The sequence below is a fragment of the Antechinus flavipes genome, chromosome 6, assembly GCF_016432865.1.
Source record: "Antechinus flavipes isolate AdamAnt ecotype Samford, QLD, Australia chromosome 6, AdamAnt_v2, whole genome shotgun sequence".
NCBI lineage: Eukaryota > Metazoa > Chordata > Mammalia > Dasyuromorphia > Dasyuridae > Antechinus > Antechinus flavipes.
Window position 1 is genome coordinate 228636376 of NC_067403.1, and position 16536 is coordinate 228652911.

At 40.8% G+C, this 16536-nt stretch overlaps 1 protein-coding gene across 1 annotated transcript in view; it reads right to left on the bottom strand.

Annotated features, from left to right (window-relative positions):
• The window catches only part of ELF5 (E74 like ETS transcription factor 5), a 52379-nt gene that overhangs the window by 19149 nt on the left and 16694 nt on the right, over positions 1-16536 (bottom strand). The window contains exon 3 of the mRNA XM_051964996.1: positions 2210-2443. Coding sequence (XP_051820956.1) covers positions 2210-2443 — 234 coding nt within the window. The remainder of the gene's footprint in view (positions 1-2209; positions 2444-16536) is intronic.

Sequence of the window (16536 nt, forward strand, 5' to 3'; positions counted from 1 at the left end):
CATTCTTGATAGACAGCCATAGAGTGCACACTTAATTAAGTGGATCATATGACCTCTCTTAACCTCAGTGAACTTATCTGTAAAAAGGATCATCATTCTCACTCTACCTGCCATGTAGGGAAGGACTCTAGAAATAATCAAATATATATAAATGTGAATTATTATGCAGAAGAAAGATGCTGGTTTGGGTATCGGGGGTCCGGGTTTGACTACTCGTGCGACCTCGGGAAAGGTAACTCTGTCTCTCTATGACTCATTTATTCATTTATAAAAATGAGAGGGATTGGGCTAGATGACCTTTTGCATCTTCCTATGATCATTATCTCCAGTGACTGGGAGCCAGGAAGATTCAAGTTCAATTGAATGTGATGATCATTGGGCAAATCACTTAATGTTGAAAGTCCTTGATTTCCTTGTGTATAAAATGGAGAATTAGACTTAATGATGTCCTTTCCAGCTCTTAATCTATGACCGACTAAGCACTTAGTGCAGCGCCTGGCGCACAGTAAGTAGATTCTTTATTTTTTTGTTTATTGATTGATTGAACTAAAAAACGTTCATTCCCCAAAAGGTTGACGAAGGTCGAGTAGTTGACTACTTAGAGATGCTTTTGGCGCCACCTTCTGGCCATTTGGCATTTGTACACATTGGGAAGGAACTACAATGGGACCTGAAATCCTTGAGCATCAGAACAGGGTCCTGGTTTATTGAATGTTTGGGTTAACAGAGAGAGAGAGAGAAACCCATTTTTTCCGGACTTTGTAGCTGTGGATTTTTATCAGGTATCTACTGTTGAGAACCAAATCTTTCCTTGATAACTGTTGAGCTCAAAAAGCCTCTGGTTATTACTCTAACCGAGAATTCTCATTGTCTAGTCCTGCTGCTAAAGATGAAGAAAATGATCAGGTTGGGAAACCCTCTGGAAGCATTATTTTTAGGCTAAATGTGAAAATTATGCTGATTTTGTCATGATTTGCCCATTTCACCCAGAAGTGGAGGATTGCTAAACGATTTCTGTGATTTGATTTTTTCCTGTCCCGATGGGCTAGAATTGCAGGAGACCATTAAGTTCATCCCCCTGCTTCCAGATAGGAATGGAAAGCACTCAAAATTCAGGATGGTACAATAATAATTAAAATAATAAACTGACATTTAGGTAATGCTTTAAAGCATGTAAAACACTTTACAGATATCTCACTTCTTGCGGCAACTCTGGAAAATCTGTATTATTATTAATTCCTATTTTCCCAGAACTGAGCCACAATGAGGTTAAGTGACTTGTCCAAAGTCATACCAATTTTGAGTTTGTCTTTCGGATTTTAGGTTTAGCTTCCATCCAGCTGCCCCTAGAGTTACTTGGTTAGGAAAACGAGGGTTAGAGTTGATTTAAAGTCAAAATGCCTCAAATTGAAATTGTGTCTCAGATCCCTACTAGCTATGTAATCTCTCTCAGGCTCAGTTTCCTCATCTGTAAAATGGGGATAATAATAGCATCTCCCTTCCAGGATTGTGACAATGAGTTAGATATTCCAAATTGAACTCGTGTCTCAGATCCTTACTAATTATGTAATCTCGCTCAGGCTCAGTTTCTTTATCTGTAAAATGGGGATAATAATAGCACCTCCCTCCCAGAATTATGGTAATGAATTAATATTTATAAAGTGCTTTGCAAATCTTAAAGTGTAATCTAAGTGCTTATTATTATTATTAATCATGAAACCATAGATCTTTGTTATTGTCTTTTGTAACTGAAGCCAACCAAAATGACACCATGATGTCAAGGTCAATGTACAGCGTGTCTGTGTCTGATTAAATTAACATGAGCTTGGAAGGCTCTACCATAAGATGAACACAAAGAGTCTATATGATATTTTAACATGTGTAACATATATTGGATTGCTTGCCATCTAGGGGAGGGGTAGGAGAAAGGAGGGGAAAATTTGGAATACAAGGGTCGATGTTGAAAAATTATCTGTGCATGTTTTGAAAATAAAGAGCTTTCAAAAATTAAAATAAAAATAAAAAATCTATATGAACATTTGGAAAGGAATATTATTATTAGCCAAATGATCTTGGTCGTAGAGGGTCTCAAAGACCACCTAGCCCCATCCTTTCACTTAACAAATAGGGTCAAGAGGTCAAGAGACCCCAGTTACTTGGCAAGGTCACACAGCTAGTCAGTGGTCGCCTCACACCCCGAAACACTGACCTTGCGTGCGAATGTTCTGGAGAATGAAGTACAGGTATTCCCCACAGATCCCGGCGGCATCCACAAACTCCTCCTGGCTCATACTGCACAGCTGAAGCCCACTTATGTTGAAGTGGCAGAAAGAAATGGAATTGGCGTCCAACTTGTACTGGTCACAGCAGAACTGGAGCCACTCCCAGACGTGGCGCTTCGTCCAGTACTCCGGGGGGACGGATGTCCAGTAGGAGTCACAGGCTGGCAGGCAGAAAAGGGAAAGGGGATTGATGAGAGATTCAGAGGATGGCTCTTCCTGAACCTTGTCTCATGGCAAAGATTAACTAAAAATCCCACCATCCTCTTACTTGTCCTCTCAGATCCGTGGCCATAATAAGTTTTTCAGTTGTATTATTAGGGCCAAAATAGCTTTTAAAGAAGGGAGAAAACAAGAGAAGATTGGGTGAATCAAAATCCAAATGGGGGTCTTGATCACGTCAATCTAAGGATTGATAAACTATAAACAATTCTTTTTGTTTCTTTCACGCCTCAAAATCTTTTTTTCCCTTTATAAAATGTGCCTCTTAGGGATAAGCATCGCTCAAACCAATTGTTTAAGGATAAATTCAGTTAAGTCAGATAAAAGGAGAGCGTAACAAAGGCTCTTTCCTGCTGGGTGCAGAGAGATCCCCTGGAGGAAGGAAGCATGTGTTCAATCTGGTATCTTTCTATTTTAATTATTATTCTGGTGCTAGGCTATTGCTCTAAGATTTCTTTTCTAGATTTTGGTGCTTTTGGTCAATGCACAGATTGCCCAACCCTAGTTATGACTCTGGTCCTCAAGATGGAAGTGAAGGCAGGAGAATCACTTTGTGGGCAATGGAATCCTGCCATGGGCTCAGAATCCTGAGGCCCGTCTCCAGTATAAAGTACTTTAGGGAAAAAAAAAAAAAGGAAGAAGAAGAAAAAAAGGTACTTTGTTTTCCTTTAGATGTTCTCAGGGTCTATTCTGGGAGATTACTTAATATTGGCAAGCCGTTCTTGAGCTTCTCTTGCCAATTTATGCCTTCCTTTACCACAGAGTCTTCTCTGGTGTGCTGGATTTTTCCTGGATCCCCTTCGAGACCCTATCTCACCATAGCAGAAGTCTCTTGGAAAGGAGAAGGGGAACATTGTGGGCAAGGGGGGTAGACAGGTCGAGAGGGGACCTTCTCCCGCTTGACCCAATTCTTCTTTTATTTGGAACCCGATGCACTGACAGACGCCCAGTGGATTCTGGGATAGGGAGGCTGGCAGCTGTCAGAGTTTGATCAAAGGCAGAAGCCAAGTTGCCAACACACCCATAATAGCCCAGGGAAGGAGGAAGCCAGGAAAATCAGCAAGGATGGGAGGCCTTTGCATGCAGGGCAGCAAGAGCAAGAAGGGATAGAATGCTTAGCAAAGAGCTGCAGGAAAAGTCCAATAAAACTGCTTAGAGTCTCTCCTTGTTAATCACCAAAGTACTTTGGCTGTGTCTATCTTTAGGGAGCAGCTAGTTGGAGAACTCGATGGAGCACTGTACTTGGGATCCAGAAGTTAACTTCATGAATTCAAATCCAGCCTCAGATACTTAATAGCTATGTGACTTTGGGTAAATCATGTCATTGCCTCAGTTCCTCATCTATAAAGTGATCTGGAGAAGGAAATGAGCAACCCCTTCAGTATTTTTGCCAAGAAAATATGGATCATGGAGGTTGAACATGACTGAATAACAACAGCAACAACAGCAAATCATTACTGTCTCACATCTTAGAATGGTAGGAGGAGAAAGGCTCCCTGGGGCATGTGGTACAAGAAGTCCTCCATGATAACCCCAAGAGATGCTTATTTAGTCTTTTCAAGAAGACCTTCAATGAGGGGAACCCATTATCAGCCACGCAGCCCATCCTATTCTTTTATTGTTATTCAGACGCCTTCGATTCTTTGTGACCTCATTTGGGATTTTCTTGGTAGAGACACTGGAGGGGTTTGCCATTCTCCTCTCCAGCTCATTTTACAGATAAGGAAAGTGAGGCAAATATGTTTAAATGTCCTGCCCAAGATCACACAGTTAGTAAGTGTCTGCAGCCAGATTTAAACATGAGAGGAGTCTTCCTGATTTCAGACCTGGCACTGTGGGCCCTGGGTACACCATCTTGCTGGCCCTTTGGACAACTCTCAACATTAGGAGCTTTTTCCTGATGTTAAGTCTAAATATGTGGAACCCTTTGCTATTTCTGCCCAAAGCTCCCGGCACCAAATGAAAAAAGGAGTGACTGAATGAAAAAAAAAAAAAGTCATCGATTAAGCTCTGGTTATTGTTTGTCCTTCATTCTCAAAGAAGACAGTGACATGGAGAGGGAATGCCATGACTAGCAAGTGAATTGGATTTCAGAGAGGGAGGGCTGGGCAAGGTCACCCATCTCCCCTTCCCCTCCAGAGCCATCGGGTCCAGTGGCCAGATAAATCAGGATGACTGGAGAGGGCTCTGGACACAGTGGGAGACCTTGGAAGTTCAAAGCCCAAGTCTTCACCAGGTCTCCCTGGCCACCCATTCTTATCTAGCCTTAATTAAACTCCTCCTTTGTACTTAAAGCACTATGCTAAGTCTAGAGCACACAGATAAAACATTAAGATAAAGAAGGCTCTCCTCTAATGAGGGAGGTAATACTTATGGAAGAGTTTAGCTACAAGGCAGATGGAAAGGTCCCATGGTCCTAGGGGCAAAGCAGGTAGGCAGGTCTCTACTGCTATTTTCATTGATTATGATTAAGGATAATGATTCACATGATTAAATCATATCTCTTTCTGTTGCTGCCAGGACTTTGGGGGGAAGAACTTTCTTTTCAGGGTCTTTGTAGCTCTGGCTGCAGGACCTGTACAGGTAATTATAGGTCAGGTCTTTACAAGTATTGTTTTCCTGGGTGATGGCTGCGGTGCTTGGACTGGAATCAGAACCAGCGATATTGAAGACATTTCTACTCGCAGGTCCTGGGTTGTTCCCCTGGGGAGCCGGTGATCAGGGTGATACGGTGGTTTGACTTGATAGGACACTTGCTATCTGTCTCTTAGTGATATCCAGAGGTGGCAGCTGGTGGGGATGATCAGTCTTTTCTCCATAGTGATCACTTGCCTAAATTATGCTTTCAGGGACTGGGCTAGAATCAGAACGGTTGGTCGTGTGGGCAGGTAGTGGGATACTGATACTTCCAGAACTCTGGACTATATTCATTAAGTACCGAGGGGATGGAATGATTGAAATGATTTGACCCATCCGGCCCATACCACTTCCTGCCTCTTCCTCCCCCTTCCATATGACAGATGTTCCAGAATTTAAACCTAATCATGATGTGGCTGTCCCTCCTCCCTTAGGATAAAGAGCCCCAGCCCCTTTGAGCAATTCAGGTATGATACTTTGGATGCCCTCTTCCAGATCCTCATTTATTAATATCTTTCTCAAACTCTGGTTCCCAGAACTGAGCACAACAACGCAAATATGGACTACTCAGGGTACTTAGTATGGTCCTTCAAACTATAATTGATGATCTCCATGAGTTACCCTATACTGTTCCCAGAAGGCATCACTTTCACCAACTTTCTGGGGGCACCTAGGTGGTTCAGTGGATAGAGTTGAGGTCTAGAGTCAGTTGGCTCTGAGTTTAAATTTGACCTTCCTAACAATGTGACCCTGAGCAAGTCAGTTCATTCTGCTTGCCTCAGTTTTCTCATCTGTAAAATGAGCTGGAGAAGGAAATGGCTGACCGCTCTATTATCTTTGCCAAGAAAATCCTAAATGGGATATGAAGACTCGGGACTGAACAACAACAATATACAAGCACATTTATCTCCACACATCTTATATCTCTCTATATTTTGTATTTACAAGTTGTTTTCTCCATTAGAATGTGAGGGATTATGGGCATTTTTTTAAATTTAGTTTTCTTGGAATCTCTCTTCTGACACATAGTGAGCACTTATTTACTAATTGTGGTTCATATATCAAACATAAGCCTTAATTAAATCAATAATGTCATGGCTCCTGGAAAGGTGCTTTAATCAACTTCCTTTTGATTTTACTTAGCATCCCTGAAAATGTTCAGAACCAAAATACCCTTCTCAGAAGACCCCTTAGAATGTAAGTTCCTTGAGGGCAGGAGTTTTAGCTTTATTTTTTCATTTTTTGGTATACCCAATGCTGAAGCACAATGCTTGGAGTGTCGGATAAATGCTTTTTTATCCTTTCATTCTGACACCCATGTGGAGAGAGCCCAGAGGAGCTATTATAACTTGATTTCTTCTTAAAAACACAATGAAGGATGGTTGAGAAAATCAGTGAAGGTACCCATGGAGGGACAAGAGGGAAGTCCTGTTTGCTTACCAGGTTCTTTAATGTTTGTCCCCCTTGAAGGGTCCCTCTTGAAACAACAGCACCCCAAAAGCAAGGATTTGCTGTTTCTCCTCTTTGTTTCTACCTGAAGGCATCCTAAGGAGCCCTCTATCTCTCCTGCTTTCCTGGCAAAGCCATATTTATTAACCTTGAAGATTTTTCAGTAGTTGGTCCTGAAGCTTGGCCCTGTCTATGCTAAGATGTTGCTGGCAATTGGAGAGCCACGGTGGTTTCTTCTTTTTCATGGAACGATTCCCTTTGAGTCTCCCTCCCTCCCTCCCTCCCTCCCTTTGGCCTGTTTGCTTTGGCTTTTTAAGAGAATCAGATTATTTCTGGAAGCCAGGAGGGCTTTAGTGATTCAGAGAAATGCCTGGGTGGGGAGCGGGCACTGACACTGACTGGGAAGGTGTTGCTGGCACAGGGAAGCCTTCTTCCACAGCTCAAGCCTTTGAACCCTTCCCCACAGAGCCTGCCTTGTATATAATCTCACTGGTCTTGGAAGGAGTCAGAAAGCCAAATCATGACATGCTTTTAGGAGCAGAAGGAAAAAAACCAAACAAATCCCTATAACCGATGCCAGTAACAGTCACTCAAAAAAAAAAAAAAATCCAACAAAAACCAATTCAGCTAATCGGAAGAGAAAATTATAATACAATTAAGAGTCTTTTATTCAGAGATTCTTAACCTGGGGTCTGTGAACTTTTAAAATAACTGTATTTTAATATGATTAAATTTTATTTCATGCACTTAAAAACATTTTTCTGAGAAGGTTTCACTATATTGCCTAAAATACCATGACACAAACAAGATTAAGAATTCCTAGTGGATTTCTGCTTATGTTGGGGAAGGCAGTCATTGACCCTCCTCAAATGGGGGAAACTGAGATAGAACAGTTCTATAAACTAGCAAAAATTAGGAATCTGGAAAATAATAATAATTCCATTTTAAGGATTATAAATTACTTTGCATAATTATCTCCTTTCATCCTCACAGCAATTCTAAGATAGAGGTGCCATCATTATTCCCATTTTATAGATGAGGAAACTAAGACAGGTTAGGGTCACACAGGCAGTTAGTATCTGAGGTAGGATTTGAACTTGGGGCTTCCACACTACAACTCCAACAGTGTCCCTGAGTTGCCTCTAAGATACCCTAGAATCATGATGTCAGATGTGAACTTGGTCTCAGAGGCCATCTGGTCCTCAAGTTTTTTAGTTGTAGAAATAAATTAAGTGACTTGCCCAAAGTCATACAGATAGTAAGTATCAGAGGTAGATTTAGAACCTGAGTCTTTTGACGTCAAAGAAATATATTGAGTAGAAGAGCCCTAGAATATAGAATGTCAGAAGTGGAAAAGGTCTTGATTCACACACACACACACACACACACACACACACACACACACGTATTATATGTGTGACCCTGGCTAAGCCAATTTGCCTCTGAAGAATCTATAAAATAATTAAGTTAAATCACTTCTGCAATCACTTTTAACTCTTGATTTATGGTTCAATGATCCTAGACTGAAGAACACAGAATATGAGTTGAGAGGAACCTTAGAACCTAGAATGTTACAGATAGGAGTGTATTTAGGGAATTTTTCAGTCTATTCTACATGTGAGCAAAAGGAGGTCCCTACAGGAGCAGGGACTTGGTCAAAATCAAAAGGTTAGCAACGAAATGAGAGATCCCAGTTCATTCCAGCCCCATTCCAGGACTCTCCAGTAGAGAATCCTTTGAAACTTTACAAGTTGAAGAGAAATCAAAGGAAGCCCTTTTGCTCTCTTGCCTTTTCTTGGCAAAATATGTTCCTAGGGATGGCTGAAGTCTTTATTGATCACCTGATGAGCTCTTTAATGAGACTACTCATGGGCCACATCGGGCTAGTAGGGTCATGTGGTTTGTACTAGCTTCTTTTGAAGGAATAGAGTTCATGTCAGTCCGTGTAGCCGCTCCCTTTTCTTTATGATCTCCTCTCTTCCCAATACTACTGAATCCCTATGTAATCCCTGGGGCCATTTTGGTCTGTGAACCTAGGCAAAGATACTAGAGTGCTTTGCCATTACCTTCTCCGGCTCTTTTTTACAGTTGAATAAACTGAGGCAAGAAGAGTTAAATAATTTACTCAGGTTGAACTCCAAATCTGGCTCTCTTAGCTCTGTGTATGTATCACACACACACACATATATACACATATATGTATAAGTGGATGTTGGTGAAGGAAACGAAAAACCACTCTAGTATCTTTGCCAAGAAAACCCCAAATGGGATCACAAAGAGTTGGGCAGAATTTAAAACAGAGCAAAAATAGGTATATGTGTGTTGTGTGCACATATGAATGAATGTGTGTTATGTGTAGTGTATATACAAGTGTCTATAAAATATATATTTGTGTATATATACATATTAAATGGATATATATATATATGTATATGTAGATGGATAGAAAAATAATATATATAATTTGTGCATTTGGACTGACCAGTAAAAAGTTATGTGACTTTTTGGTAAAGGGAATAAGCATTTATACAACAACAACTATGTGTCAGGTGCCAGGCTAAGAGCTTTATAAATATTATCTCATTTGGTTGTTTAGGAAAGGCGTGAGACTCAGAGTCCCTTTTGGGACCTGCTTCCCTAGGATCCCCAGACAGCTGTTTGCCATATGAATGGGAAATGGATCAGGAACTCAGAGAGGGTGATGTGATCTCCTTGGAGTCACAAAATGAATCTCACTGCATAATTGGGGATACTTGCTCATAGATCACATGTTGAAATGTAATCCCAATAAAAGTGATTTTTCCCCCCCAATAAGAGTGGAAATATGACTTCTCTTTTCTTCAGGTAGTTGTAAACAGTCCTGAGCGGGAGAGCCACATGACTGGTGTTTGGGCTGTTGTTGTAAGATTTTGTCTAAATCAGGATTCAGAAAAGGGGGCCCACAAGGTACTCAACTTTGGGGAGAGAAATGCCCAGAACAAAGTAATTCGAAGAAGTATACATCAAGAGGCAGACTGTCTGGGTCAAGACCTAGGTTGGACATCTTTGTACCTGTAATTAAAATGATTTATTAGCATAAGGAGTTGGGAAAGAATTCTGCCTGGGGCAGTGCTTAAGGTAAGAGGATAATGCAGTGTATGGTCCAATGAATTAAAGCTTTGTAAGTGAAAGGAATAGTTTTATGAGGAGGAAAAAAAAAAGCCCAACCAAATGATAAATTGCTTCCAGGTTTCCTCACAGAACTGGTCTGACCCCATCCACAAGACCGTTCTCCCCTTTCCTTCCAAGTTTGTGGAATGATTTAGCTTAAGTGGAAAAAAGACCCTGGAGAAATGGAAGAAACACAAATGGAAAGAAGGGAGAGGTTGGCAGGCTCCTTGGAAAAGGATTTGGCCCAACAGTGCATAAGGAATGTGTCTGATGAAGACCGAGAAGCCATTTTCCCCGGACGGTCCTGAAGTCTTGCACAGCCCAGTGTGCTTCAGATCTGACCAGACAGAGGATGCCCAGGATTTCTTGGCCAAATCATGTCAAGGGAGAGAGAGTTCATGGCTGCAAGTCCCAGGGGCCACGCCCGACTTTTGCCATGAACCGTCATGGCTTCCAAAGCCTTTTATCATCTCTTCTTCTTCGCCTTCCAAGGTGGTACATGTGCCTTGTTAGCTGTGTGCTAACCAGAGTCAGAGACTAAGATGGCGGACCAAATACAAAACAAGAAATGAACCTCTGCCCCTTGGTTTCCCAGGCTTAGTCAAATGGACAAAAGTTTAGGATTATGGAGGTAGGATTTAGGGGTTCACCAAGGGGCTTTGTGATTGCTTTGCTTTCAAGACTGGGGATAGGAAGAATGTGAGATGGAGTGGATGTTATTTATGTCCCAGCATCCAATCAGACATCTCTGTTTTGTCATAATTGTTGAATGGTGGTAGAAAACAGAGGTGGGAGGAGTTTTACTAGTAATGAAATTAGAGTATTTTTTTTTTAACAAAAAGAAATAGTTTCATGACTTTAGATTATATATGATAGAGGTTCTGGAGAGAAAGGACTTATTGTTGCCTTTTTATCCTAGCACCCAATATAGAACTTTGTATATAGTTGGTACTTAATAAATGCATATGAATTTTACTTTCACTTTGGCTATTTTGATCACAGGATCATAGAGTTAGAGTTGGCAAGGAAGAGATTTTAAAGCCATCAAATCAATCTACTTCATTTTACATATGAAGAAACTGAGGCTCAGTGGACTTTACCAGCTCTGAAGTCAGGAGGACCTGAGTTCAAATCTGGCCTCAGACACTTAACACTTCCTAGCTGTGTGATCTTAGGCAAGTCACTCAACCCCAGTTGCCTCAGTGAAAGAAAGAAAGAAAGAAAGAAAGAAAGAAAGAAAGAAAGAAAGAAAGAAAGAAAGAAAGAAAGAAAGAAAGGAAGGAAGGAAGAAGAAAGAAAGAAAGGAAGGAAGGAAGGAAGGAAGGAAGGAAGGAAGGAAGGAAGGAAGGAAGAAGGAAGGAAGGAAGGAAGGAAGAAAGAAAGAAAGAAAGAAAGAAAGAAAGAAAGAAAGAAAGAAAGAAAGAAAAAAAGAAAGAAAAAGAAAGAAAGAAGAAAAGAAGGAAGGAAGAAAGGAAGAAAGAAAGAAAAAAGGAAGAAAAAAAGGAAGAAAGAAAAGAGAAAGAAAAGAAGAAAAAAAGAAAGAAAAGAAGAAAGAAAGAAACTGAGGAACAGACTGGCTAATTAAGTGACTTGTCCAAGATCATGGAGTGTCTTTAGTAGGATTTGAACATAGGTCAGAAAGGACAGTGCTCTTGTAAAAATAGCCCAAAGTCTAATGTTTCTTGAATTCTGAATTAGAATGATCATTCAGTTTTGTAAATTACCCATGAGGCAAGTAATATAAACATTGTTATTTCCACATTATAGATGAAGAAACAAGACTGAAAGGGTTAAATGATCTGCGGTCAGACAGACAGTATCAAAGAGTGGGATTTGAACCCAAGGCCTCTAATTTTTCCTATCTTAATTTCCTTTGGACAAGAGTAGCACTCAGTGGGTCAGTCTTCCCATGTGTCTTTTCTCCTAGGCAGCTAGGTAGTGCAGTGGATTGAGTTGCACTCAGAGTCGAGAAGCCTTGAGTTCAAATCCAAACTCAAGATGTATCTCATTCTTGGAATATTCTCTTTCATATCCCCTAGTGGCTATCCTGCTTTTCTTTAAGTATCAGCTAAAATTGGGAGGCAGCTACATGGCACAGTGGATAGAGACCAGCCTTAAGTTCAAATTCAGCCTCAGACACTTGATACTTACTAGCTTTGTGGTCCTGGGCAAGTCACTTACCCCCAATTGCCTCACCAACAACCACAACAAATATTAAGTAAAATCCCACCTCGGAAAGGAACTTTTCCAGCTCCTCTTAATCCTAGTGGCCTTTCTGTTTTCATAATCTCCTATTTATCCTCTCTGTAGCTTGGTTGTACAGTATAAATTAATCTTCCCATAAGATTGGGAGTACCTTGAAGCCAGGGACTCACATCCACCTCTTTTTGACTCTCCAGTGCTTTCCACTGTGCCTGTTTTTTATAGAAGCTGAAAATAAATATTATTAACTGACAGCTGCTAGTGATGTGCTCCTGGACAAGTCACATAAACTCTGTTTTCTTTAGATCTCTCTATTATAAAATGGGGATAATAATAGCACCTACCTCCCAGATTTAATATAAGGATAAGCTAAGAAAATTTGTACAAAGTTCTTTGCTAACTTCAAATCCTTATATACAAACTTCTATTAAAATGAAATATAAGGAAAATAAATCTCCAGGGAAAACTCTTCCTCATCCTCTAGCTCTGAGAACTCAATGTTTGCAGGTTCAAGCTAAGGGAAGCGAGATGTTGGGCAACTTGGGAGTTTGAATCTCACTGAGGATGTGACTTATTTTCCTTCACATTTTAAATAGATCTTCCAGCCAACTTCTCTCTCTGTAAAATGAGGGAGGCCTAGAAGGTTAGGAGTTAGCAAAACGTAATTTTATAGATTGGGTTATTTTATAGAAGGGGAAGCTGGGATGTAAAGCAGCTGCAGACATATCTGCAGTAAAACACCAAGGAGACTTACTCAGTGCCAAGAGGGAACTTTAAGAGCCAGCATCCACCCAGAATCACCTCCCTTCCTCACCCAAGTAGTTTTCCCTGGAGGCTTTCCATCAAAATTCAAAGAACCTAGCTAGACAGTCAAGTGCTATCCTTCCCGAAGGAGCATTACTTAGCAGTAACAAGTATAGAGAGAAAAGCATGGAAGCTTGCTTTCTTTTGAAATGGTCTGTGATGAGACCATTTTGTGGCAAGATAGGCTACTCTGACAGCTCCCTTATGAGAATGGGTGAATGAATTAAGGCTCTCCCATCATCATGGATTCATGGATTTAGGAGTCATCTAAGCCCCACTCCCTCATCTTACTGATGAGAAAACAGAGGCTCAGGGAGATTAAATGACTTGTCCTAGATCACACAGATAGTGATCATTAGAAGTAGAATTTGACCTCAGAAGCTTTGAGTCAAGAGTTCTGTCCACTGTACCTCAATCCATCCTGGACTCTTAGTTGCTTCAACCTACTACAGATTTTTTTTTTCTGCTGAGGCAATTGGGGTTAAGTGACTTGCCCACGGTCACACAGCCAGAAGTGTTAACTGTCTGAGGCTCGATTTGAACTCAAGTCCTCCTGACTTCAGGGTCCGTGCTCTATCCACTGAGTCACCTAGCTGCCCCCTCCCTCCACCACCAGAGAATTTTAGAATGGGGTCTAACGAGACCATTTAGTTTCAACTTGAATTGTACCAAGGGAAATAATAGTCCCACTGCAGCCTTAGTCAATGGAATCTAATTATTTCTGTTCAGCAAACACTTAATTACTAGTAGCAAGTTCAGGGCTAGGAATAGGAAATGAAAAGTAAGAAAAAAAATCCTACACAGTCCTTGTCTTCATGGAGCTCACATTTTCCTGGGTAAGACCAATCTGGAAGATTATGTTCGATTGTTGCTCTTATGTTTTAGGAAGGACATTGATAAGATGGAATTTGTGTAGAAAAGGTGACTAAGATGAGAGACGAGGCCACTAGATGGTGCAGTAGTTACAGTGCTGGATGTGACTTCAGGAAACTGTGAGTTCAAACCTTCCTTCAGATATTCTCCAGCTGTGAGACACTAGACAAGAGACTTATCTGGTGTCTGCCTCAGTTTCTATATCTGTAAAATAGCGATAGTAGCACCTAGTTCCAAGGGTTTTTGTCAGGATCAGATGAAATTGTGTTTGTAAATATTTATATAAATAAGAGCAGCTACATGGTGGAGTGGATAGAGCACCGGCCCTGAAGTCAGGAGGACCTGAGTTCAAATCTGGTTTCAGATAAGATTTATATAAATACTGGCTATTATTCTTATTACAAACTGTGCCATACTATCAAAGAAGCAATTGGAGGAACTGGGATTGTTTAATCTCAACAGCAAAAGCTTTAAAGGGACACAAGAGTTGTCTTCAAGGGTTTGAAGAGCTGCCACGTGGAAGAAGCATTAGATTTATTCTGTCTGGTCCTGGAAGGAAGAATTAGGAGCAACAGACAGGATTTGCTAAAAAAGCAGATTTAGGTTTTCGATGTCAGAAAAACCTTGTTAATGAAGAGAGTTGTCTAATAGAGGAATGGATGTCTTGGGAAATGCTGGGTTCTCACTTTCCAGAGGCCTTCAAACAGAGACTGGACAGATGATGTTACGGAACCATTTAAAAGGGATTCCTGCTCCAGGATGGTATGGCCTGTGTGGATGCTGAGTTTCCTTTGGAAACCAAAACCACTGGGGAATCACAGCATGGGGATGTGTGTTTAGTCCAGATTCTATCAATTCTGGAGTAGTAGGGATGGATGGGCTACGGTAGCCCAAGAAAGGATGTTATCATGGCGAAAATGGACATTAGGATTCAATGGACATCTCGAACCAGCTTGAATTTCAGGTTATGGCTGTCGATCTGTCTCTGAATTCCGATTTGCCAATAAGAAAACTTACAGACCCACTCACTTACCCAACCTCAGCCATTCATATTGCTCTCATTGCCCTCTATGTGTAGTTAATGTCTACCTTGCTACCACACTCAGAAAATACATCACACCACTGTGTTTCCTTCCTCCCTTCTTCCATTCCTTGCCAATATATGCATAGACCCAAGTGAGAAAGTGGCTCATGAATCCCCATGACCTTTTTAGGTTCCTTCCAAGTTTGAAATTCTGTGATTCCATGAACCCTCTCATTTGTACAGATGGGGAAACTGGGGCACATAGCAGCTTCAGACAGATCTTCTTTTTCTTCTTTCTGGAACTGATACAACTTTCTGATCTGCATTGTACTAAGGAAATTTCTATATTGTATATAATATAATAATAATATAATATATTCTATATTCAAACTCTTAGCAATCTCATTCGTTTCTAAAAGTTCAATTGCAATCTCTCTGGAGATGACATATGCAACCTTACTCTTCGGTAAGCTAGAGTCCATCTCCAACTGCCCTTTAGACATCTTGAACTGGATGTACTGAATGATCTCATTAATTCCTAAGAGTTTAATTACAATCTCTCTGGAGGAGATACGTTCAACCTTACTCTTCAGTGAGCTAGAGTCTATCACCAACTGCCTTTGGGACGTCTTAAACTGGATGTACTCAGGACATGTCAAATCACACAATTAATACTAGACTGATTGCCTTTCCCTATCCCACAATTCACTTCTCTTCTGAGCTTCCCCTTTTCTGTTGAGGGAACCACCCTCTTTCCAATCATCCAGGACTGCAACCTTGTTGTCATTCTTGACTCCATGCTGCCACTCATCTCATCTATTCAATCCACTGTCAAATCTGATGATTTCTACCTTTACATCCTCTCTAGTATCTCTCTCCTCTCAACTCACACAGCCACCGCTCTTGTTTTGACCCTCATCTCTCACACCAGGACTCCTTGCTAATTGGTCTTCCTGACACAGCTTTTACTCAGCACAATTCCAGTGGCTCCCTTCTACCTCCAGGACTGAGCTTCGAGCCTCTGGCATTTAGAGCACTTGACAATCTAACCTCTCCCTCCTTTTCCATTCACCCTATATTATTCTATTCGCTCTGCAATCAATCTACTCTGGCTTACTTGCCGTTCTTCCTGTCTTTTTCAATCAGCCTTTGTACCAAGTGTCCCCCATTTCTGGATTGCTCTCCCCTTTCAGCTCAGACTTACTCTGACTTTCAAGATTCAATTTAAATCCCATCTGTATGAGGTCTTCCCCAAGCCCCCGGCTCCTGAGAGCTTTGCTTCAGAGATTCCCTTCTTTTTACTCCCTGTATATCTTGATTAGTCCTAGTAGATACTTGTCTGCTTGATTAGAATGTTGAATTGCTTGAGGATGGAGACCGTGTTTTTGCCTTTCTTTTTCTTTTTCTTTTTTTTAATAGCTTTTTATTTACAAGATATATGCATAGGTAATTTTTCAGCATTGGCAATTGCAAAACCTTTTGTTCCTATTTTTCCCCTCCTTCCCTCCTCCCTCCCCCAGATGGCAAGTAGACCAATACATGTTAAATATGTTAAAGTATAAGTTAAATACAATATATGTATACATATCCATACAGTTATTTTGTTGCCCAAAAAGAATTGGACTTTGAAATAGTGTACAATTATATGTTTTTGCCTTTCATTGTATCCCTAGTATTCAGCATGGTGGCCAGCATATGGGAAGTGTTTAATAAACACTTGCTGATTACTTGATTCAGCCTTTGCTAGAATTTTAAGGAAAGGTGATTGGATGAGTTTTTGCAGCTGTCCTTGTATAAAAACTACCCAGAATAACAACCCAAGAAATTTATCTGAGGAAGAAACATGGTCCAGCAGAAAAAGTCTTAGAAATGGAGTTGGAGGTCCTGGGTTAAAAT